This window comes from Balaenoptera ricei, chromosome 4 (genome assembly GCF_028023285.1).
Source record: "Balaenoptera ricei isolate mBalRic1 chromosome 4, mBalRic1.hap2, whole genome shotgun sequence".
In the NCBI taxonomy this organism is placed as follows: Eukaryota; Metazoa; Chordata; class Mammalia; order Artiodactyla; family Balaenopteridae; genus Balaenoptera; species Balaenoptera ricei.
The window spans coordinates 16,998,243-17,023,201 of NC_082642.1; the positions used below are offsets into that span (position 1 = coordinate 16,998,243).

A 24,959-nucleotide genomic window follows, 5' to 3' on the forward strand; every position below is an offset into this window, starting at 1 on the left:
AAAATGCTGCTCTGTCCCAGTATTTCCTGCAAATTGACAACTGGATCCAGGCTTGTATTGTTTACTTTCCACCCCAAACCTGGAATTAGCTGTTTCTTCAAGAAAATCTAGTTTCTTTTGACACAAATGATATGTTAAGACCACAATCTGGATAATGAGAGCAGAGCTCTATCAAAGTTCTCTTCACCAGATCAGGGCCTGGTATGGAGAAGCTGCTAAAAAAGCATGTGTTCAATGAATTTAGAAGTAGGAGAGTGCTTATTCTACAGTTTATCATCTATGTATGTATGTATCTACCTACCTACCTACCTACCTACTTATCTATCCATGTGTATGTATATTATGGTGGTGCTGGCCCTATACCACACTTCCATGGATCAAGTGCTCTGCTGCCACTCCCTCATTGACCTTCCTTTACAGTCATTATATCATTTAATCCTCACAACCAAGCCCAAGGTGTTTACACTTATCTTCATTTCACAGAGGAGGAAACAGGCTCAGAGAGGTGAAGCGACTCATCAAGGTCACACAGCTAATAAGGGCAGAGCTCAACCACAAACTCAGGTCTGACAGACTCCAAAGCCTGCCTGCTTTTCACAGCTCCTTCATGAATATTTGCCCCTGAAATATATTTGTTCATTTTAAAACTTAATCTCATTTGAGATTTATAAATGAGTGACTGACTGACTTCATGGGGCTGAGTATAGACACAGCCTGGCTTTGTACTCTGCCCACGAAAGAATCTTTCTTTCCTTATTTTATTTTTGGTTCCCAGTGTGACTTTTTTTTTTTTCCTAGATATGGCAGAGGGATATTTTTAGTATTCTGGAATAAACCCAGAGGTATATTTCTGCTCTTGGCTTGTGAGGATTATTTTATTCATATGTTTACAGATGTAAAAATAAGTGGATGATATCTTCAAGTTATTCAAGTCTCAATTCACATGTATACCCCATTTATGGGCTCACTTTTTTTTTTTTTTAACCTTTTAACGTTTTTATTGGATATAACTGCTTTACAATGGTGTGTTAGTTTCTGCTTTATAACGAAGTGAAGTAGTTATACATATACATATGTTCCCATATCTCTTCCCTCTTGCGTCTCCCTGCCTCCCACCCTCCCTATCCCACCCTTCTAGCTGGTCACAAAGCACCGAACTGATCTCCCTGTGCTATGTGGCTGCTTCCCACTAGCTATCTATTTTACGTTTGGTAGTGTATAAATGTCCATGCCACTCTCTCACTTTGTCACAGCTTACCCTTCCCCCTCCCCGTATCCTCAAGTCCATTCTCTAGTAGGTCTGTGTCTTTATTCCCGTCTTGCCCCTAGGTTCATCATGACCACTTTTTTTTTTAAATTCCATATATATGTGTTAGCATACAGTATTTGTTTTTCGCTTTCTGACTTACTTCACTCTGTATGACAGTCTCTGGGTCCATCCACCTCACTACAAATAACTCAGTTTCGTTCCTTTTTATGGCTGAGTAATATTCCATTGTATATATGTGTCACATCTTCTTTATCCATTCTTCTGTCAATGGACACTTAGGTTGCTTCTGTGTCCTGGCTATTGTAAATGGAGCTGCAATGAACATTGTGGTACATGACACTTTTTGAATTATGGTTTTTTCAGGTATATGCCCAGTAGTGGGATTGCTGGGTCGTATGGTAGTTCTATTTTTAGTTTTTTAAGGAACCTCCATACTGTTCTCCATAGTGGCTGTATCAATTTACATTCCCACCAACAGTGTATGAGGGTTCCCTTTTCTCCGCACCCTCTCCAGCATTTATTGTTTGTAGATTTTTTCATGGTGGCCATTCTGACTGGTGTGAGATGATATCTCATTGTAGTTTTGATTTGCATTTCTCTAATGATTAATGATGTTGAGCATTCTTTCATGTGTTTGTTGGCAATCTGTATATCTTCTTTGGAGAAATATCTATTTAGGTCTTCTGCCCATTTTTGGATTGGGTTTTTTGTTTTTTTGCTATTGAGCTGCATGAGCTGCTTGTAAATTTTAGAGATTAATCCTTTGTCTGTTGCTTCATTTGCAAATATTTTCTCCCATTCTGAGGGTTGTCTTTTCATCTTGTTTATGGTTTCCTTTGCTGTGCAAAAGCTTTTAAGTTTCATTAGGTCCCATTTGTTTATTTTTGTTTTTATTTCCCTTTCTCTAGGAGCTAGGTCAAAAAGGATCTTGCTGTGATTTATGTCAGAGTGTTCTGCCTATGTTTTCCTCTAAGAGTTTGATAGTGTCTGGCCTCACATTTAGGTCTTTAATCCATTTTATGTTTATTTTTGTGTATGGTGTTAGGGAGTGTTCTAATTTCATTCTTTTACATGTAGCTGTCCAGTTTTCCCAGTACCACTTATTGAAGAGGCTGTCTTTTCTCCATTGTATATTCTTGCCTCCTTTATCAGAGATAAAGTGACTGTATGTGCGTGGGTTTACCTCTGGGCTTTCTATCCTGTTCCATTGATCTATGATTCTGTTTTTGTGCCAGTACCATATTGTCTTGATTACTGTAGCTTTGTAGTACAGTCTGAAGTCAGGGAGCCTGATTCCTCCAGCTCCATTTTTCTTTCTCAAGATTGCTTTGGCTATTTGGGGTCTTTTGTGTTTCCATACAAATTGTGAAATTTTTTGTTCTAGTTCTGTGAAAAATGTCAGTGGTAGTTTGATAGGGATTGCATTGAATCTGTAGATTGCTTTGGGTAGTATAGTCATTTTCACAATGTTGATTCTTCCAATCCAAGAACATGGTATATCTCTCCATCTATGTGTATGATCTTTAATTTCTTTCATCAGTGTCTTATAATTTTCTGCATACAGGTCTTTTGTCTCCTTAGGTAGGTTTATTCCTAGGTATTTTATTCTTTTTGTTCCATTGGTAAATCACTTTTTATTTGAGTCTAGATAATAGGTAGACGAGTTTCTCTTTGCTTTATGCCCACATACCTAAAGCCTCATTGTCCCCTTATATTTGTGTTGGTAATGAAACCTTTTGAGAAGGCTGTATTTGATGGAAGGGTACATGACCCTTTCAATAGAAGCAGACCACATTATGAAGCTGATGCCAAGCTCTGTTTCCAGGGCAACCTAAACAGAATGACAAGAGGTACTTGGTGCCTAACATTTCATGTAATGTCATGAAGGCAGATATTAGACTTTCCTATTGGGATAGGAAAGAGTTTTCTTCCCCATGAGCACACAGGAAGTTACCACCTACCCACCAAAGAGAAGAAGGCAGTGAATCCACAGGGTCAAGCACAGGGGTGGCTCCAGCACTGTCTTATCTTCATCTTGGACAATGGAGTCAGGACAGGATTAGGAAGAATAACTCATCCCCTCTGATAAAGAGGAGGGAAGGCCAAAATATGTACCTTTAATTACATTGTAAGGAAATTGACTGCAGAGCCTCCATTGGGCTGTTCCTAGAGGCTGGTTTGGCTCTTGATGGCAAAAGGGCCACAAGGTCTGGAGATGAGAGATGAGGATTTAAGGCAATGCCAAGTAAATATGGGATGCTCTTGATGCAAATGAGGGATCATTTCTGAGACCTTTGTAGATACCCTAATTCGTAAATATTTTTATAATTTTCCCTTTAACCTCTAATTTATAGCTAAAATCATTGCTTTTGCAGACCTCTTCACTTTATTCACTTTCACAACCAGCATAAACAATTTGAACAAAGAGTGATACTTCTGCTTAAAAGGGAAAAAAGGACACTTACTCCATCCCAGTATGCTGATTATCAGATGACACACACAGGCCTCTAGGCCCCAGTGATACACAGTTTTAAAATGTACCTAAGATTTGTTTTAATCTGGTGTGGCAAGATACACCCATGAAAGAAGTTGTTCTTATACTCATAGATCCCTACAAACAGGAGGCATGGCACACCATGAAGGGCCACACAGGGAAGCACCAGGGTTGCTCAGGAAGCAGAGTGCGTGGGAAGAATAATTGGCTGAATAATCCAAGTGGGCTCTGGGCTATAAGGGCGGTCCCTAGTTGTCCAGTACCTGGCCCTGGAATGCTTTACGGCAGGTGTATAGTGTTCTGGTCTGCAGGAGCCCAATCAAAGGAGGCAGGTGGGGTATGGACTCTGGATTTATTGGCTTTCATAGCAAAGGTGTGCTGGCAGACTATTCATTTACTATCTCCAGGATTGAATTAACCCTGGGAGAGGTACTTCCTTCCTGGGTCCACAAGGCCCCCAAATGTCAAAGCATCAAAGTATAAGGGAAAAAAAACCATGATTGATACACAGAGAGACAAGGTTGACACTGTTGCTTATAGTCATGAAAGCAGCAAATTCCACCTTGCTCTCTATTCCCACACTCCTAGGTCATTTTCCAAATCCCTTAAACTTACACCTATTGGTTCTCTTGCTTACTTTCTGAAACCCAAACCTCAGAATTTTCTCTCTAGGCCCTTGACAACCCTGTTTCATGGCACATAGACAACCCTACATTCTTAAATATTGTGCCCAATTTCAACTAAGGGTTGGGAGGTAAGATCAGTCCCTCCTTCATCATTCATACCACCTCTTGAGCACTCTCCATAAGCACTGTCTAAAAATCCCAGGTTCAATTTCTCCATTCCTGTTGTGGCCCATGCACATCAACTGTTCTTTGCCATCGTCACCACCATTGCCCATTTGTTTGTCTGTTTCAAGAAACCTACAACACCCTGAGCTTGTATTTTTTCCTGATCATCCCTTTAATCTCATGGTCTTTAAAGTAGGCCTTCTTTCATACGCATCTTTAGTTTATCATAGTATACTTAGAGCTAAGATTATAACACTTTACATAAAATGTGAGAACCATGCAACAGTATAACTCCATTCCCCACACTCATCATTTGTTCTACTGAGTTTATGTATTTTAAATTTATATACATTATATGACCACAACACACTGTTGTAATTGTTGCAGTAAAAGTCATGGTCATTTACAGAAATTAGGAGAGAAGGAAAGATGGTCTTTTATATTCACTCACATATTTACCATTTCCAGTTCTCTTCTTTCCTTCTTATAGATTTGTTTTCCCATCTGATACCATTTCCTTTCTATCTTGAAGACTTACTTTGTCATCCCATTGTCTTTTGGTCCCCATCATTTCCAGTAAAATGTCAGCTGTAATTCACATTGTTGTTCTCCCATATGAAAAATAATTTTTCTTCTTTTTCCCTGGGTGCTTTCAAAATTTCCTCTTTATGTTTGGTTTTCAACAGGTTGAGGATGAAGTGCTTAGGAGTGTTCTTTGTATTTATCCAGTTTGGAACTTGCTTATCTTATTCAAACTTTAAAATGATGTTTTGCACCAAGTTTGGAAAATTTTTCGACCATTATTTTTTCAGTTAATTTTTTTATGCCCCATTCACTTATTCTTGTCCTTTGGTCCTTTTAAGAATTTTCTCTTTTCTCCTCTCCTTTCTTCTCCTCTCTCCCTTCCCCCTCACTGGCTCTAGATTTTAAGAAATCTTTCTTCTCTCCCCTTCCCTCTTCATATTGTACAATTGCTTTTGATCTCTCTTCCAGTTTATTGACTCTTTTATCTCCAACCTGCTGCTAAATCCTTCTTTTCATTTTAGATATTGTATTTAGTACTTTAGATTTGACATTTCTGTATAGTTTCCATTTCTTTGCTGATATTCTCGATCTTTTCATTCATTGTTACAACATTTACTTTACAGCTTTTTAAAACAATTTAAAATAGCTGCTTTAAAACTGCTTTCTGAAAATTCCAATATCTGTGTCATCTCAGGGTCTGTTTCTCTTGAATGATTTTACTCTGAACCTCAGGTCACATTGTTTCCTGTTTCCTCACATGTTTAATAATTTATATTTAATACTGGGGACTGTGGATTGTACATGTTAGAAACTCTGGATTCTTGTAATCTTTCTCTGAGATTGTTGATTTTTATTAAATTACTGGATGGTCACCTTGTACCTGTAGAGTTTGGTTTTATACTATATAAGAGTATTACTGTTTGGGTTTACCCTTAATTTTGGACAAGTCCATAAATCCTGGCATATGATCTTTACTTCTAATATATGTCTCTTCTGTCATTTCATTGGAAAACTCTAGATGTTTACCTAGTCCTTATAACTTGGAGGAATTCCAAAATTTGTCTAATTTCAAGTAAGCAGTAACTAAAATCTCTGATCAGTTTTTTCATCTTTCCTGCTATCAATTTTCACTGGGTTTCCAAAGTCTCCTCTGTGTGTACCCAGTTCAGGGGTCAGACAAGGATTTGAGGGAAGTTTATATTCAGAGTTTGAGATCTCCTCCTGTATATCCCTCCTTTCTGATATTAACTCCCTAAATTTCCAGGAATTCTGGCATTGATGAACTTCATTCTATAACACTTCAAGCTCAAAGAACTGTGGCTTGTTTTCTTTGTTCCTTCTTTCTTTTCATTCTTTAATTTTTTTTCAATTATTATTTTAATAACTTTATTAAATAGCTGTATAGATAAAATTTATTTTATATATCATAAAATTCACTTGTAATTGTATGATTCAATAATTTTTAATAAATTTATAGAGTTGTCCAACAACCATCACAATCTAGTTTTAGAACATTTCCATCACCCAAAAATGGCTGTGCTCATTTACAGTTGACTTTTACTCTGACTTCGAGCCCTAGACAACCATTGATCTATTTTCCATCTCAAAATTGCCTTTTGTGGACATTTCATGTAAGTGAAGTCATGGAATATCTAGTCTTTGTTGTCTAGTTTGTATCACATAGCATAATGTTTTTGAAATTCATCTATGTTGTGTAAATTGATATGCTGTATATGTTGTTCCTTTTTATTGCTAAACAGCATTCCATGTATGGATACACAATAGGTTATTTATTCATTCACCTGTTAAAGAACATCTTGTTTTTGTTTTGTTTTGTTTTTGGAGGCTTTTTTTCAATGTTCCTCAGATAATACCTACATAGGCAAACTGGTACTTGTAGGTCTATGGAGCAGTGTTTGGGAATCACAGTGTAGAAGATCAGATTATGACATTCAGATAAGGACTCATTTTTTAAAATTTAAGCAGCATTTATTGGACACATTTGTTTGTGTTAGACACTGTGTTAAATGTTAAAGAGGTGAAATAAGACATGAAATCTCAGTGTAGTGGAAGAAATGAACCAACAAACAAATAAGTGTAATAAAGTGTGAAAAATGTGATAAAATTCTGGGGCCCCCATGAAGTTAAGGTCAATTCTCTATGGGAGAGGGAATTACAGGAAAGTCTTTATCAAGGATGTGAGCCTTGAGTCTTGAAAGATGGTCTTGAAAGATGAACAGGTAATTGGTCAGTCAGATAGTGGAAATAACTTGCTTTCCCATGACACATTCTGTTTTATTCTTAAAAGCCATGCAGGGCTTCCCTGGTGGCACAGTGGTTAAGAATCCTCCTGTCAATGCAGGGGGCATGGGTTTGAGCCCTGGTCCAGGAAGATCCCACATGCCATGGAGCAACTAAGCCTGTGCTCCACAACTACTGAGTCTGTGTGCCTAGAGCCCATGCTCTGCAACAAGAGAAGCCACTACAATGAGAAGCCCACGCACCGCAATGAAGAGTAGTCCCCACTCACCACAGCTAAAGAAAGCCCGCGCGCAGCAACGAAGACCCAACGCAGCCAATAATAAATAAATAAATAAATAAATTTATATTAAAAAAAAAAAGTCATGCAGATAGGTGCATACATAGTGTTGTCCAATCTGTCTGTGCCTGGGAATTGTATGGAAGCAAATTATTCCTGCGAGTGTCTGCTGAGATCAATGCATGGAGAAATATGGTGAAAACTTGGCAGATACCCCATTCTGCCAAGCTATATAAATACTTCTCAACAAGATAAACACATAATGGAAAAGAACACGGAGCTTTGGAGAATAATGGACTTGGTTCAACACGTTAGGCAAATTACTTAATCTTTCAGAGCCTCAATTTCAGTATCTATAAAATGGAGTTAAGAAATAACTTCAAAAGTAACTGGTCAGCTTAGACTTAATGTATGCAAAACAATGAACTTAGGGATTGGCACAAAATAGCCTCTCAAAAAATGCTAGTTTTCCTTTTTTCCATCCCATATAACGTTATTGACTGTTTGCCATTCTTACACCTAAGGGCTACTAGAAGTTAATGCAATCACAAGGCTTATTTTGTGTTTTGATTCTGATTTCTATTGTCTCAAGAAAGCCACCATCTTCTGAGTAACCAAGGGATGCAGTAGCTGATTCATAATGAGGCCTTGCTTCCTTCTAAATATGCACAAATTGTCAAGGTGATGGAGGAGGTTCATTAGTTAAAAGCATAATTAAAGGGCACTTCCTTTAGCTAAACTGATGAGCAGAAAGTGCAGCAATATTTGCATGTTTAGACATTAAGGATGGAAACAGATGACTCACAGGAGAATGGGAGGAAGCAGGGAAGGTAGGGCAAATTAATATCACTGCCCAGGGCCTCCAGGGTTATTGCTTTGCAGGACGTCCTCGGAGGAGTGGTCTTCCCTGGGAAATCAGCTTCACTGGATTCTCTTGTTTTATGGGATGAACAGCCCTTTCACCACTGTACCTCAGGAGCAAGGCGATCTTTACTTCAAAAGATGCTAAAATATGATTCCTGATAAGCTGAGCTTGGAATCTGTTTCTTGCTGGACATCCATGCCCTGTTCTAAACACTTAGTTATCAGCATGGATATTGATTCATTCTTGTCATCCTGTATATTCCTTAAGGTTGTAAATTCTCCCAAGTCAATAATAGTGCCTTTTACCCTCTTGGCGTATGTGTGTCTTGAGGTCATATTCAAGGTTCTTCTATTTATTAGATAAGAGATGTGGAAAGATCCCTACTATGTCTCCTATTCCTCATCCTTAACCTGGGTGTTTTGCCTAAACTGCAAGATTTCTGTTAGAATTAAAAGAAAGTGCTTGGCACAAAGTAAGAACAGAAGTAATGTTCAGTGCAATTCTCCTTCTCAGTATACAGCAACTTCATGGTGATCAGTGCCTCTGCCTCGTGTTTCTTAAATGAAGGCGTTAACACTAGAATGTGTCATTTTGTATCAGGTTTCAATTTTGCCAATTTCTTGCTTTCTATACTGTGGAAGTGACAGAGAGAAAAAATATCTTTCATATAACAAATGCAGACACTTGGGTTTGATGCCAAGGAGGAGTCTCCCTCCCCTCCCACTGGCACCTAATCCCCAAAGCAGTCTAAAAAGACTGGAGCAAGGCACAGCCAGTGTGGTGACTGAGTCAAAGCTGCTTCCATTGGGACCACCCCAAGGCTTGAGCATCTTATTACTGAAACAGTGATTTGATTTACCAAGCATTTGTAATTGTGTTGACATTGTTTTTTTCTTTTTAACAGTAAAATGAGAGTCTGTTTTTAAATATGTATTACTGGATGTCTACTGAAAAAAATGCATTTGTTGCCTCTGGGCAGATGTACAGGCTAAGACAGAAATAATGATTTCATGGGAGCAAAAGGAATTACTGAGCAGATGCTCATCTGGGGAAAAGAGATCGGAGAGGAACCAGGTCTGACAGCAAAGGGAGAAAAGTATAGGATAATTAGCATATTTGATTTGTTTAAATTTAGCAGTGGTATAGCCTTCTACTTCAAGATGGAATGAGAGAGTGGGAGAAGCCAGTGAGATTGAAGCAGAGAAGAGAATTATAGACTAGCAGGACCCTATGGGACCTTCCTGGTACAGACTCCCCCCTGCCCCCAATATGCTCTGCTTGCCTCTTATCTGTAGAAAAAATTTAGCCTCCGAGGCCTTCCCTGAGTTCCAAAGAATAAATTTAATCAGAGAAGTGAGAAAATGCAGAAAGAAAGGAAAAGAGTTAAGCAAGACAAAACAATAGTTTAGCCATTAAACAAAGTCAAGGACCTTTAGTTCCTCCACAAGGGCCATAAATAATATTCTGAGAACTGTCCTTCGATCTGTTTTGCAGATTCTAAAACCCCCACCAGGTGGAAGAAGTGAACTGTATGTTGCCCACAAGCACGTAGATCCCAGACAGGTTGGAAACAGAAGGTTGATGATGTTGACTCCCAATTACCTCACCACCAACCAATCAGAAGAATGTCCAAAAGCTGATCAAGCACCCCACAACCTTCCTCCCTCATCCTGTCTTTAAAAATCTTTCCTTGAAAGCTATTGGTTTCTTAGGCACTAGCTGCCTGGACTCCTTGCTTGACGCCCTGCAATAAATGCTGCACTTTCCTTCACCACAATTCAGCGTCAGTAGATTGGCTTTACTGCTATTGGGCAAGCAGACCCAAGTTTGGTTTGGTAATGGAATGACATTCCTGCAGGTCTCAATTCATGAAGAGTTTGGATTCTCCTTTAGCATAGGCTCTTCAGAAGAAAAATGAAAGAAAATCCTTTGAGTAATAATGGAAATCCAAGAAAGTCTTGAGAAACCAGCTCTTCAAGCAAATGGCTCAGGATATATTGATGAGTAAGGCTAGGGAAACCCTCAGTGGATTTGTGGAGACTATGTTCCCAGTACGACACAGATAGAGTTATCTATTTGTCATCAGATCTTACTGTTGGTTAGGCTTGAGATCAGCTCCACTCACATCTGGCAGCACTCATCTTCACCTCGCTAAACTTCCCTTCTTTCCTTTTATTCACTTTACTTTTGTCTCTTGGTAACTTCCTCCTTTTAATCATAGTTCTGCCCCTGAAACTCTGCAGAAGTCCCTTTCTTTCCAATAATAATAGCACTGGCTGTTTGTTAACTGCCCACTTGTAGATCAAAACTCTACCTGTGCTACCCAGACGAACCAGAGCAGGGGGTTCATTTGGCAGTTGCTTCTAGGGAGGAGGAAAGAGGAAGTGGGAGAGTGAGTCAGAGACAGAGAACAAGCCAGTACAAGAGGGCATTGTCAAGGTCATGGCTGCGGCAGGTGGGGTAGGGGGGCTGGCTTCCCAGGTACTCCTGAGAAGAGTGCAGGGGGCTGCCCAGAAATGCTCCCCACCTCCACACCTAGTTGCTCCCGTGCCCTCTGGGTGAGTGGTGCTCCCAGGGCAGTAAAGCTGCTGCTTCTGGACTGTGCCCCTTGGAGCCAGGAGTCTCCTCTCGCCTGGGAGCAAGCCCTGGGGCACAAAACTGACAGCACAGTGGGGCGAGGTGTGAACTCGAGGGGCGACCTTCCAGTGAAGCAGGTTTCTGTGCTTCAGGGGAAGGACAGGTATTATCTAGCTGATACATTCATGTATCAGCTTTGTCAGTTGTAAGCTTCCAGGTGAGGCTCTGTCAAGAGAAAGAGGCTTTTCTAAGTTTGTTTTAGCATTTTCAGAAGCAAGCATGAAGGTCTCAGTGTTTCTTCCCTAAAGGCAGAGAGGTACCTTTAGGGAAGATGATAAGAGCCACTTATCATGGCTGGTGAGGGGGCCGGCACCTTAGGCTAGAGGAAGAATATGGCTTAGGGCAGAAGGAAAGGCTAAATATGCCCCTTGGGGATCCTAGTCCAGAGGCTCGTGAGGAAGCAGGCTTGGTGAAAAGCAAAGTAGGCAGTGAATGGGGGATGTTAAAGGCAGTGCCTCTTCCTTCCTCCCTCCTTCCTAGGGCCACGCCTCCGAGGGGAGGGGCTCCATAGAGACAGGGGTGTGGGGGTAGGCAGAGGCACCACACACTGTGAGTACAGAAGGTTCTCTGAATCTGCCTGGATAGCTGGGCCCAGGGTCACTTCAGTAAAGTGCGGGGAGATGGGAGGTGGCCTCCCCAAGCTCATGAACAGTGTATGCGTTTCCTATTGCTGCTATGAGAAATAACCTCAACCTTTGTGTTAAAACAACTCAGATTTATTATCTTACAGTTTTGGAGGTCAGAAATCTGAAATGAGTCTCCCTGGGCTACAATCAAGGTGTCAGCAGGGCTGTGTTCCTTCTGGAGGCTGTAATGGACAATCTGTTTCTTTTTTTTTCCCGGCTCATGGGGGTGGCTGCATTCCTTGGCTCATGGCCCCATACCACTCTGACTTCTGCTTCCTGTCACATCTTTTCTGACTCTAATCCTCCTGCCTCCCTCCTATAAGGAAACTTGTGATTACATTGGATCCACTTGGCTAATCTAGGATAATCTCCCTAGCTCAGGATCTTTAATTTAATCATGCCTGTAAAGACCCTTTGCCATGTAAGGTAACATATTCACAGATTTCAGGGATTAGGAGGTGGACATCTTTGGGGTCATTATTTTGTCTACCACAGGTGGCTCACTCGGGACCCCGAGGAGCCCAGGTGAGGTATTGTGGCATAGAGGTAACCAGTGCAACAGAGATGGGGCAGGATGAAAGGTTTCCAGGAAAGGAGCTTTAAGGTGGAGAGAACACAGCTTAGGGAATGGGTTGAAGTGGTGGATTTCCAGCATATTGGTGCCCTCTCTAAAGAAAACAGAACAACTGGGCTGACCACATCAGCAGTCACCTTTCCAAAGAGCAGGAAATCCAGTCATTGCACAGTCCCAGCCCGAGAGGACCTAGGGTGTCCTATGTTGGTCTGAGGACCCTTCTCCGCCAACACCATGAAGTCACATCTCCCCAAATATCTAGAAGTTCTTAGAGATGGGAAGAGGAAAGGAGAGGGACTCAGAGAAGTGGGGGCTTATCGGGGGCCCTTCTGTATTACAGAGAAATAAGGACATCAGAGTCACTGTATTTGTGATTCTCCCCATGTCCATTATCCATTCAGAACAACCCTGCAAGTTGGCATCTTAGAAAACATCATTTGGGATTCCTACAAAAGGAGAGGCAAAAGAGGTTCTGGACATTCTTCCTCCCCCTCTGTTTAGGACACATGTTCCTAAAGGAAAGCAGGTCTCCCTGAAGACCAGTGTCCAGGGCAGGACAGTGAGTGGGGTGGCATCACTGCTTTAGAGGAAACACGGCCAATGCATCCAAGAGTTAGTCTTTAAATGTGGAATTAGAGCACTGACAACGCCCAATTATTTTGCTCATTAAGATGACTGGTCTGGACTGGACTGACCATTCTCTAATTAACTCCTTGGCACTTGGCTATAATAATGACTGAACTCACTCATTTGACTCCCATTTTGGCTGTAAGAGCAGATGCAAATAAACTGATTCTACATCATTCTAACGCTCTTTTCTCACCAAGAATAAAGAATTTTGCCTCTTCTAGGAGCTTTAGATTCCTATGCAAGTAGAATGGACCTGATGGGCAAAGGCATTGGCCTGACAAATGTGAGTATTTGGCTCAAATCCTGGCTCTGTCATTTGTTTCAGGGGGAACTTGGGCCTGTGACTTATTCTCTCCTTTATGTGGGAGGAAAGAAGACCACCTGGGTCTAAGGGACCCTGCCCCACTCACACTGGCCCCTTTCCTCTGGGTGTGATGAGGGGCCATTGGGGACCAGACATGCCCCCTACTCCCCCTGATACTGGGAATCCAGCATTCTTCATGGGGGGTGGGGCAAGGGGCTAGGACAGGAAGCGCTTAGAAAGGACAAGGGGGTCTCATTAAAGAAGGTTTAAACTTCTCAAATAGTCATGTTATGGTGTGGTTTTCCTGTGTCCGAATGATAGTGGGGTTTTTTGGTTGTTGTTTTTTTGTTTTTGTTTTTATCAGTGACGAGAGTATAAAGGTATACCACAGAACATTTGTTTGGTCTGATGATATGTTTTTAAATAAGAAAATATTAAAAATTGGAAGATTTTCTGTAGAAATCTGATTTCTCACTTCTGAACAACTGGAAGTGCACCAGGCCTGGATTCTTGTGTGGCCTGGAGTTGTGTGGTGGTTGAGTCTGAATGAGGACCTACATTCACCCAGCCAGGCATCCATACTTGCTTTGACTGCTTCTCCTGTCCATGATTATTCGGGACTCTTGCAGGAAAATGCTCTCCAGGGTCTCTAAAACTGGGCATAATCTGGGCAGGGCTGTGGGCTCCCAGAACAGGGTCATTCATATCCTTCTTCTCTCCCCCAGTGCCTGTTACAAGTTCTGGCACAGAGAAGGCAATGGCCAACAGAATGGATCTCACTTCTGCTTCCTGTGCTACTTGTGATTTTTCAGAGATGCATCTTTTTCCCTTGTCTGAGCCTGGGGCACCTGTCCTCTTATTGGTCCGTTAAGGCTGTCACTCAAGCTGTGTCTTCCAATAGGTGAACAGGCTGTAAAATATCAGTGGGTCTCCTTCCTAGCACCAGCAAGTCCAAAGGGCAGATCATTAGAATTCATGATGCTGAGTCTACCATATCCAAATAACATGAAAGCCAGGAGGGGCTGCGAATTAATAAAACTTTCCCATGTGAGCTGGCAGCTGGGCCTTCTCCTCTGCTCTTGTCTGGGTTTGCACATGACTAACTGCAGGCTTGAGGGATTTACATTAGCAGATCATAAGTAAAAATCCCATTAAAATGACAGTCTCCTCATCGTTATGATCCCTTTTCAAGAGGTACACTGGATTGCCAGGGCATTTCTTGGGGTTGCCTGGTAATGGATTTACTTGGCAGTCCATATACCCTGGCAAAGGCCTTCTGAGGTGTAGGGCAAAGGGGTGGGCTTTTTGGAAGCACTCAGCTCCTCCGTGACAACTACCACACTCCCTGGGCACACACCTGAAGAGCTATGTGGAGGCCCGCCCACCTATCACGCCCTGGTTTCCATGCCAACAAGCAGCATCTGTCATGTGCTTGATCTCCTGGCTGTGGAAAGAGAAGTGGAAGACTCTGATTCTATCACAACCCCTGCTACTGGCCCCACTGAATGGCCTGGCCTGAGTTACATTTGCTTAAATGTGATACATTTTATGAACATCATATTAGCATTCCTCACATTTACATCCCCCAAATTCTTAGTCTTCTACTGAATAACAAAATGCTTTGATTGTGGTTCATTCTTTGGGGATAAATTACCAACTCAATAACATGATATAAAAAGCCTCTTGGCATTTAATTCCCACCTGCTCCTCCAAACTGGGGTCCTAACACCTGTTGAAACTGTACCCAAGCCCCTGTGTCCCTGTCTTTTGAAGTAAAAGCCTTTTGCTTTAGTCTCCCAGGCCTCCCCTGAGTCGTAAAAGAATCCCTAATGTGGGCCAGGAATTTAAATACACACGAAATATTAGAATGGCTTAAAAGAGTTAATGATTAGGAATGTGAAGATATAGAAACAAAGAAGAGCTGTTGGGCCAGGAAACTGGTAACAGTTGAGACTATAAACCACCCACATAGCAGAGTCACCGAACCCCCAGTTCCCTGAAAGATACAGATAAAAGCCTGACACACATTCCTAAGTTGTTTTATAGGAAGCAGACCCACCAGATGAAAACTGCTGACCAAGAGCAAGTGGACTCCAGACTGGTTGAAACCAGAAGATTGGTGATGCTTGAAACTTCACCTTGATGCCAACCAATCTGAGAATTGTGCACGAGCTGATCATGTACGCTGAGGGCCCCTCTCTCACACTGCCTTTAAAAACTCTTCCCTGAAAGCCATTCATGGGTTCGGGTCTTTTGAGCATGAGCTGCCCATTCTCCTTGCTTGGCACCCTGCAATAAATGCTGTGTTTTCCTTCACCATAACCTGTGTCAGTAGATTGGCTTTACTGCATGCAGGCGAGAGGACCCAAGTCCAGGTTCCATAACACTGTCAACACCTTCCCCTTCCACCCTGTCCTTGTGCCCTGACACACAGAAAGTTTACAGTACCCTGAAGATGGCCCTCCTACTCATTCCCTGCCAGCTACCTGGCTCCACACCTTTGAGCCCTCCCATCCTTCCCAGTGACAGGTGCCTCTGGAATGGGCTCCCACAGACTCCCCCTACCTGGGCCCCTGCCTTCTGTCCCAGCAAACATCACATAGGACTGTAGATAGGATTGTACACTGTCTGTTTATGTGTTTGTTTGCCCCATTATCATGGATACTTCCAGAGAGCAGAGGCTTTAATTTAGCTGCAGAGCCTGGCACACAGTTTATGCTCAGAATAAATGAGGTCCCATCAGGCAGTAGAACATTTATTATGCTCTGGAATCCCTAAGGTGGGCCAGGAATTTGAATATACACAATACATTAGACTGGCTTGAGCCCTTTCTGGCCAAGGCCAGAAAGTTTTGTAACAGTTACAGAGCCACTGGTGGTAAAATCAGTGAGATCTTTGAAATAATATATTATCAAGATCAAAGCTGAACGTTTCAGACCCAGAGAGTAAAAATGGTAAAATTTTAGAATTTTAAAATGTTCCATAAAAATGGATCAAACAATCAATTAATCACCAGGAGGTTTTAAAAGATCTCAATTTTCCTTTTCTTCTTCCCTCTCTCCCTCTGTCACTTCATTTCTCCTTTCTTTTGATCTCAGTATCCCTTCATCGTTATGCCAGCATTTACTGGGCACCAACTGTGTGCTCAGGGCTACAATTTGCACTGAGAATTTGGAGAGAGTAAGACACAGTCCTGCCCGCCAGGATCTCAGCACCAAGTGAGCAGAGAGGAAGGACAAATGGGTCACTAGGATAGAGTAGGTATTGGGGAGTCTGGGGAGCACAGAGGAGAGGCAAACTACTCAAAGGGTGACCTGGGATGGCTTCCTGAGAGAGGATACTTTATCAGGTATACTCAGTTTGGGCATCAAGTGATTTACTTCCAAGAAACTTCTGGTAAGTTTCTGTCTACATAGGGAGCTAAATAGGGGACAGAGAAATCTGGGCTTGTCTGTATATACCACTGGATTGCTAGCATGAGTTTGGTGGAGGTTTCTTATATCCCACGCACTGTGGCTCCTTTCAGGGCATGAGCAGCTGTCCAAGTGAGCTGGGGCTTCTGGTCATCAATAGGCAGCCTTTACATTTTTTAATGTTAATTTCTTTAGTAGAAGAATGCTATAGACTGAATTATGTCCCTGCAAAATTCATATGTTGAAGCCCTAACCCCCAACACGGCTGTATTTGGAGAAAGGGCTCAACCTTCATTAGGAGGTAATGAAGGTTAAATGAGGTCATAAGGATGCGGCCCTAATCCAATAGGGCTCGTACCTTATAAGAAGAAGGAAATGTACCTAAGCTCTCTCGGCCATGTGAGGACACAGTGAGAAGGCTGCTGTCTACAGCCAGGAAGAGGGCCCTCACGGGGGGATGGAATTGGCTGGCACCTTGATCTTGGACTTCCCAGCCTCTAGAATTGTGAGAAATAAATGTCTGTTGTTTAAACCACCCAGGCTGTGGTATTTGGTTGTGGCAGCCCAAGCTGACTAAGACAAGGAAGACTGAGCTTGAGCAAAGTGAAGATTTGACAGTTTCATAGGGTTTCATCAAGACTATAAACATTTTGCACTTTGCATAATTCCTATCTCTAAATTAATTTTAAATTAAAAAATAAAAACAATTAAAATTTTAATTAGCAAGCGCACCAAAGAGGCAGCATAAAAGCAGGTCCTAGCCATGGTTTGCTGTGTGACCTTGGGCAAGTTACTGGACTGTGGTCTCCTGCCTCATATTATCCTCCTGGCAGAACTGGGGCAGAGATGAGATTGAGCCACTCATGCAGCATGCCTGGCACAGAGCGGGCACCCATGAATGGTAATAAATGAGATCAGAGTAGTTTGGAAGGTATTCAGTGACTCTCAGCCCCTCCTTCAATTCACCACTTTGGGAATAGATTTCAGAATTCCTAGATTCACTATATTTTTTATCTATAGAACCAGAATTCCTTCCTCACCTATTTTAAATTCCAAACCCTGTGACTTCATTTGCCTGTATCAGTGCTTCTCAATCCCATCTTAGGAAATGCTGCAGGGCATCTATAATGATCTCAGCCAGTATAGCAATGTTTTTTTATTAAAGCCCCTCATGATATGGAATTTATTTTAATTCACCTCAATTCGTATTACGTATTTATAAAAACATCCCATATAAGCCAAATGGCATTTTGGAAGTTAGCTGAGAGGCTGCCGGGAAGTCAAAAAAACAATGTCAAGATAGCATAATTTCTGCAAGACCCAGAATTCCTAATTCAGAGGAACATATATTAATCCAGATGCCATATTTCCCAAACCCCGGGGTCCAGCAGGATGAGATTTACTGAGAATGGATTAGGCAGTTGCCACAGGGCTCTCTCAAACATCTTTTGCATCAGCCTGGCATCCTTGACCTTGTCACGCTGCCTGATGTTCCACCATTGAGACATTCCCTGAGGTTAATGAATCTCTCTTTTAAAGAGCATATGTCAGTACTTCTGTATGGAGGAAGGGGGGTAGCAGTCATACTCATCTTGGTGGAAATGAGTCCCTTTTGGCATGCTTCCCAGTGACACACTCTGAGATCAGCCCCACTGGGGGTCTGAGGCTTAAGTAGAAAAGGGAGAGGGTGGGGTAGACACAGGTAATTGGGAAAGAGAAGGGAAAGGATTATGAAATGTTCAGCCCGAGACAAGATGGGGGGTGGGGCTTCCCTGGTGGCACAGTGGTTGAGAGTCTGCCTGCCAGTGCAGGGGACACGGGTTCGAGCCCTGGTCTGGGAGGATCCCACATGCCAAGGAGCAGCTGGGCCCGTGAGCCACAACTGCTGAGCCTGAGCGTCTGGAGCCTGTGCTCCACAACAAGAGAGGCCACGATAGTGAGAGGCCCGTGCACTGCGATGAAGAGTGGCCCCCGCTTGCTACAACTGGAGAGAGCCCTGGCACAGAAACGAAGACCCAACACAGCCAAAAATAAATAAATAAATTAATTAATTAATAAGATGAGGCAGGTGGCACCCACAGAGGGGTTTGGAGGGAGAAAACAAGACTGGGGGCCCCAGAAGCTCCCAGAATATGGGTTGAGCAGAAAGAAAGCAAAAAAGAGATGCAGTAGAATGAGCGTCATTTCATCTGCTTCATTAAGCAGCATTCATTCGATGATCCTCTTCCCTGCCGACTGCCACACTCGCTTCTGACAATGTAAAACCATTGAACAAAAATTCATGCCCCCCACCTTCAAATCTAAGCAAAGGCCAACTCTGGGCTTGCTGCACTGACACTTCTTCAGCGGCACGGCCACCCAGAGAAGTGCCACCTCCGCAATCTCAGCGCTGCACAGCCCTCCGAAACAGACACTTCAAAGCTTTTGATTCCAACCAGACACTTCATTTGTCATTGACAAGTACGACACAGCGGCCCTTGTGATCACAAGTCAGAAGGCTCTGGAGTGAGGCAGAGATTTTCCCACTTCAGAAAAGAACATGAACTGCTCACAGGGCACTGTGTCACTGATGACTTCAAAGTCCTCAGGTCCCTGTTCTCAACCTGTGTCACCAAAAGCGAGGCCGCACCGTCACCCAAAGAGAGCATCAAAGAGGAGACACGGAGCATTTATGACATAAATATGCACTAACGAAGATCAGAAACTGGGCCTGGGGATCGAGAGGATCAGCTTCCCAGGAGCTCCGCGCGGAGAAAGTCGACAAGATACACGCTGGCACCTACTGACGGGTGCGGGTTCTAGCCGGGAAGTGTGTCCCTCCCCACCTCCGACTGGTCTTTAAGGCTGCAGTTTCCATCCTGACTTTAAGATGCTGTGTGTTTCCCAGAGTTGATTTTCCCCCAAATCAGCAAGTGACCAGAACCGTGAGATGCCTACCCACTGCCACCATCCCTGGACCACACCAGCCATCCCTGCACGCGGGTGAGCAGAGGGCAAGCGCGCTGTGAGCGCCATACCTGGTCCAGCTTCCAGTGGAACTCCGCGGGGCGGAAGGTGTCTGCCTGGTCGAAATCCTTGCGCAAGAGGAAGACAAGGCGGCAGTTGTGCACGTACAGGGCGTAGTGGTGCCGGTTCATTTCTGAAAAGCAGAAAGAGGATTTGAGGGGTTCCAGATTCCCTGTGCTGATCTCCGCTCCATCACTTAGCACACCTCAGAAAACAAAGAAACAGGCATTCCAGTTTTCTCTTTTACAACTGGGTCTAATAAATAGTTCTAAAACACACATAGTGGAGCTCCCTGAAATGAAAGAGGAAGATTCAAGAAAGCTCACAGCAAAACTGCTGCTGCGAAGCCATTTGGGCTTTAAATACCAACCTAACTTATACTCAGATACTGCATCAGATCCTGGATAAAATTACATAGGTTCACAAGCTCTTTTTGTTTTTTTTTACATATACTTCCGGGAGGGTCAAAGGGCCTCTCTGACAATCACATCAGCCACTCTGGGTTCCTTTAACATAGCTGGATTCTCGCAGAGTTCTGGGCTTTTATTTTATTTCATCAGGCTTGCCAGCAGCAACCACAGAGCATGTCTCCTTTTCTGCCTAATCTGTGTGCAGTTAAGGAAAGCTGCCTCACTTTTAGTTGCTGGGAGGAGGGGACATTGATTTCCCAGCATTAGACATAGTTCCCTAAATTTCCAAAGCAATGAATAAATACTTCTTTCCCCATACACGACAACAGATGGGACTTTTCTCTCCCCTGATAAAAAAACTTCCTTTCCTGCTTAAAAAAAAATTCACATCATGGGTCCCAGCCATGATGTCCTATAGTCACAAGATAACAGCCATGGGAAGGGGAAGAACTGTTCTTCGACCAATGCTCAGAGGACTCACACATAGTAGCACACACAGAAATCTAATATGATGCACATGTTCCATAAATATTGGGCTAATGAGCAGGTAACCAGATACAGCAGAAAGAGCATGGGCCCTAGACTCAGAGAGACTTGGGGTGGAGCTGTATCTCTAGATGATGCTGAGAAAGTTATTCAGCCTCTTAGAGGCTTGATTTCCTTCATTGTATCATGACAGGGATGCTGGGCTATGCTAATGTATCATGAGACTAGAATATTGTGACTGATTCTTGCACATCCTGTACAAACCTTGCCCATGGAGGTATGAGTGGGAGGAATCAACACCAGTCCCACTTCTAGGCATGGGCTTTCAGTTGGTTTCAGCCAAATAAGCTCATGAAAAGACCATGCCACAGCGAGTGGTTCAGGACCCAGGCCCGAGTTCAGTAGTGCAGGCCATTCTCCTGGCCATGGGGCTTCTGTCAGGAAAGTGACTCAAGTCAGGCCAGTGATTCTGGAGCTGTTCTGAGTAGTTCTGGGAAAGAACTCTCTATCTCTTAGCAGAAAGCAAATAGAAGAGACCACCACCTCTCTCTAGAAGTTGCAGTATATAACTGGGAAGCTTGGAGCTGCCGCAGCCATATTTGCTAACATGAAATTGATATACATATGGCAGCAGATCTGAAAAATTGCAGAGAAAAGGACCCAGGACCTTGATCACACTTTACCTGAAGCTGTTTAGCTCTGGCCACTTTTAGTTACAAGAACCCTACATTCTCTTTATTATTTTGATTTTTAATCATCTGATATCAGTTTGATCTGTATTCCCTGTTCCTTGTAACTGAAAGCATCTTGATACAATGAGGAAATGCGTGTGAAGCATCTGCCCAGAACAGATGCTCAATGACTGTTAGTTATTACAAGGACTATTACACTGCCTCGTGACCATGATAACATAACAAAATAGTGTCAGATGCTGTTTTCACAAAAGCATTACCGTTCTTCAGGATGCAACCAAAGGATGGAAGGAAGGAGACTGTTTAGTTGCCAAGTGTTGTAGGTTTGGCCAAGGCCAACGTTCGTGTGACCACTGCACCTTTGCATCGAAGAAACACCCAGGTCTGGTTATGGGGATTTTACTAAATACTTCTTGTTTCCCTCACTATTGCTTAAACTGATTTCCTATAATTTCTGCTGATAACTATCAGGAAGATATAGAAGGCATATTTCTCCCCTTTAGCTTCATTTGGAGTCAGGAGAGGTTGTGGTGAAGAGGTGGAAGAAGAATGAAAGGACAGACCTCACGGGAGTATCTCCTGGCCTCCCTCCAGAGGTTCCTCCCTCCCCTGCCCTCCATTAGCTGGGTCCCTGGGGTCACCACCCACACCAGGGTAACTGGCTCTTCACGGCGCTGGTGACATGATACACTCAGAAATCAGCTTCACTTCTTTCCCTGTCCTTCAGTGTTCTCCCTGGCAACTCCCCTCCCTTTCTTTGCCCACATCTCTGGCAGATCCTAACGTCTTCTGGTCACTTTCAGATATTAAAATCATCTGTAAGGGTTCTCTCCAAACCAAACACCAGTGTCTCATCAGTTAAAAGATCTCCCCCTCTTCGCTACTCAGCCTCGCCCCGTGGCTTGGTGGCCGCCAGTGGGGAAAGGATGAGGAAGGTGTGTTCTTTTACTCTTCCTTCATTCCCTGAATCTCCTCCAGCTCCAGTCATGGTCAGGGGCAGGGTAAAGCAGATAAGAAGGAAAGAAGTGGAGTCTCTTTAAAGAAGCAGTGAAGTTTGTCATTTTCCCAGGGATGTCCAGTGTCCTCTGTCACGTGGGTGTCTACATATGGGCTCCTTCATGGGTGCCCTGGCTGGTTTTTGGAGAGGCTCTGCAGAGATCCCCCATGGCCACGGAAGTGGGTTTGGGCCCCGGTGAAATATGTTTTTAGCCCTCCTTTCCCCACCCCCCCAAACCCATAAGAAAGGGCCTGTTATAATCTTTACATAGGAATTGATCTGGTAAGTGATGCAGTCCTTCCTGGGACATCAGTGCCAGCTTCAATCCCACCTTTCTTGGCTCTTACCTCTCCATTCCTGGTGTAAGTGATGTTTTCATGATTCCTTTCATGATGTTCATGACACCTTTCATGATTGCCCTCCCTTGGTCACTTCTCCCTCCCTCCCACATCTGCTCCTGCTGCTGGATCCCCTCTTCCTGGCATGCAGACCTCTTGGCTGTAGCTGTGACCATTTCTGGTTGCCCATTTGGTTCCCATGACTAGAACAGAAACATCTGTGTTCCACCAAATTGTAGTAGGGCCGCCCCTCCCCCGCTGCCCCTCTCTTCTCACCCCACTGCTGAGGCAGCCCCCATCAGCCTCTTGCCTTCACACCCCCTGGGCAAGAGTCAAGTCCAGCTTTCATGTACCCTCAACTCCTGGGACACGAGTCAAACTTCCCCAGAGCTCTCCTGGGCTCGGCTCCAACACCAGCCTGGAGCAGATGTACAAGTGTTTGCAGCTCAGTCAACAGGCAGCTGGGAGTGAAATTCCCACCTCCTCTCTACCTCAGACAACCTCGGTCTCTCTGAGTGGTTTTCTGGGCATCCCTGGAAGTGTGGGAGTGTTTCTTTCCCAGCAGGCTGGGGGACCATCCCAGCACGCTCTATCAGGCTGGCACCTCTGCCTCTGTCATCTGGTGATTGCTGGACCAGGTTGGCCCCTCTGTCTTGGAAAGCCCTGTATGAAAGTAGCTAGCACTACAGGTGGCACGTATCATTCAGATGAAACTCAGAGTTAGCAAGAGAGCTGCGTGCCAGGAAGAAGGGGTCCTGCAGGAGGAGCAGATATATGTGGGGAGAGAAGTTTCTAAGACAGAGCAGGAAAGAAACTGCTCACACCAGGAATGGAAAGATAAGGGCCAACAAAGGTGGTGTTGGAGGGGGCACCAGTGCCTCACGCAGTATCCTTGCGGTAGAGCCATTGCTGGGTATTCAGCTAACCTTGTTTCCTTTGCTCCTAGGCACGTAGCTTAACTTACATCACTGCTTCTCCCGTGGTTAGGTGGAGCCTTGGGAACAAATCCTGGCCCAGAAAGTGTGAGTAGAAGTGAGGCACACCACTTTCTGGTCTAGCTAATAAAACCCTTCTGTGTTCAACCCTCTATTCTAACTTTCTGTTCTGTGGTTGAAAATGGCAGCGATAAATAATTGAAGTATCTTGAGTCCCCGAATGTCTGGGCAAAGCTGAGCAACCTCATTCCCCGGCCCCACCTCGGGTTGCTGGACAATGGCAGGAGGAAAAACTGATGAAAGGGTGTTAGTCATCGAGATGCTTCTTGTTGGTGGTGAGAGTGGTTAGTCATCGAGATGCTTCTTGTTGGTGGTGAGAGTGGTTTTCTTTCTTTCTGAAAACTGCAATTAGCCCTTGGTGACTAATCAATTCTGTTATCCAACTATTAATAAGTTACTTCATGATAGGCCAGCATTGGTAAGTTTTAATTAGTGGACAAGATGGAAACCAGTGCAATTTTCACTAAGGGCGACTTGGTAATTTACGTCGATAGCCTTCCTAACATTTATATTTTTTGACTCAGTAATTCAGCTTCTGGTCAGGAAATAATCAGAAGCATCCATACAGGCATATACAAGAATGCTTATTATATATTACAAGAATGCCTATTACAGCATTGTTTTATTTGCATTTAAAAGGAGACAATCTAAATGTCTAACAAAAGGGAGCCAGTTAAATGAAGTATAATAAAGCCTAATAACAGAAGACTGTCATGTAATTCTTATTTTTAAAGAATATTTTATCACATAGAGAAATGATCTGGATATATGTAATGTTATTTAAGAGAAACATAACATAATGGTATCACATGTATTATAAAAATAGATGGAAAACTGTAACAACATTCTACATATACATAGAAGTAAAAATAATATTTCATTTGGTAGTGAAATATACCAACTGTTAACAGAAAATCCCTCCAAGTATTAGAATTTTAGGTGACTTTTGTATTCTTTTATACTCTTCTGTGTTTTTTAGGCTGCCTGTTATAAACCTGTGTAGCTTTTATAACTTGGACATTTTTCTGACATATAAAAGCTCTAATCAAGTTTTAATTTGTTCCTGATAATTTTTTATTTAGGGCAAGGAGATATCTATAGGTATTTTTTTAAGTCAGAGAAATTAGAGGAAAATCTTCCGCATCTTTTCTCGTGCCAGCGTTGAACTGATTTTCAAAGGGTTACTTTATACTGAGCCCAAAGCTGAGCAGAGCCAGAACCTGCGGGTTGGAGGGGCTGACATGCCTGTTCGGGGTGCTGCCCTGATGAAAGTGAGGCATCATCGTCTAATGCAGAGTTTTCAGCCATGGCTGCACAAAAGAATCGCCCAAACTCCGACTTCCTGAGCTGGGGCAGGGCCCTGGCAT

At 43.2% G+C, this 24,959-nt stretch overlaps 1 protein-coding gene across 2 annotated transcripts in view; it reads right to left on the reverse strand.

Annotated features, from left to right (window-relative positions):
- CLSTN2 (calsyntenin 2) overlaps nucleotides 1-24,959 on the reverse strand; it is a 650,264-nt gene that overhangs the window by 79,868 nt on the left and 545,437 nt on the right. For both annotated transcript variants that reach the window (XM_059921899.1, XM_059921900.1), the window contains one exon: nucleotides 19,686-19,807. In XM_059921899.1, coding sequence (XP_059777882.1) covers nucleotides 19,686-19,807 — 122 coding nt within the window. The remainder of the gene's footprint in view (nucleotides 1-19,685; nucleotides 19,808-24,959) is intronic.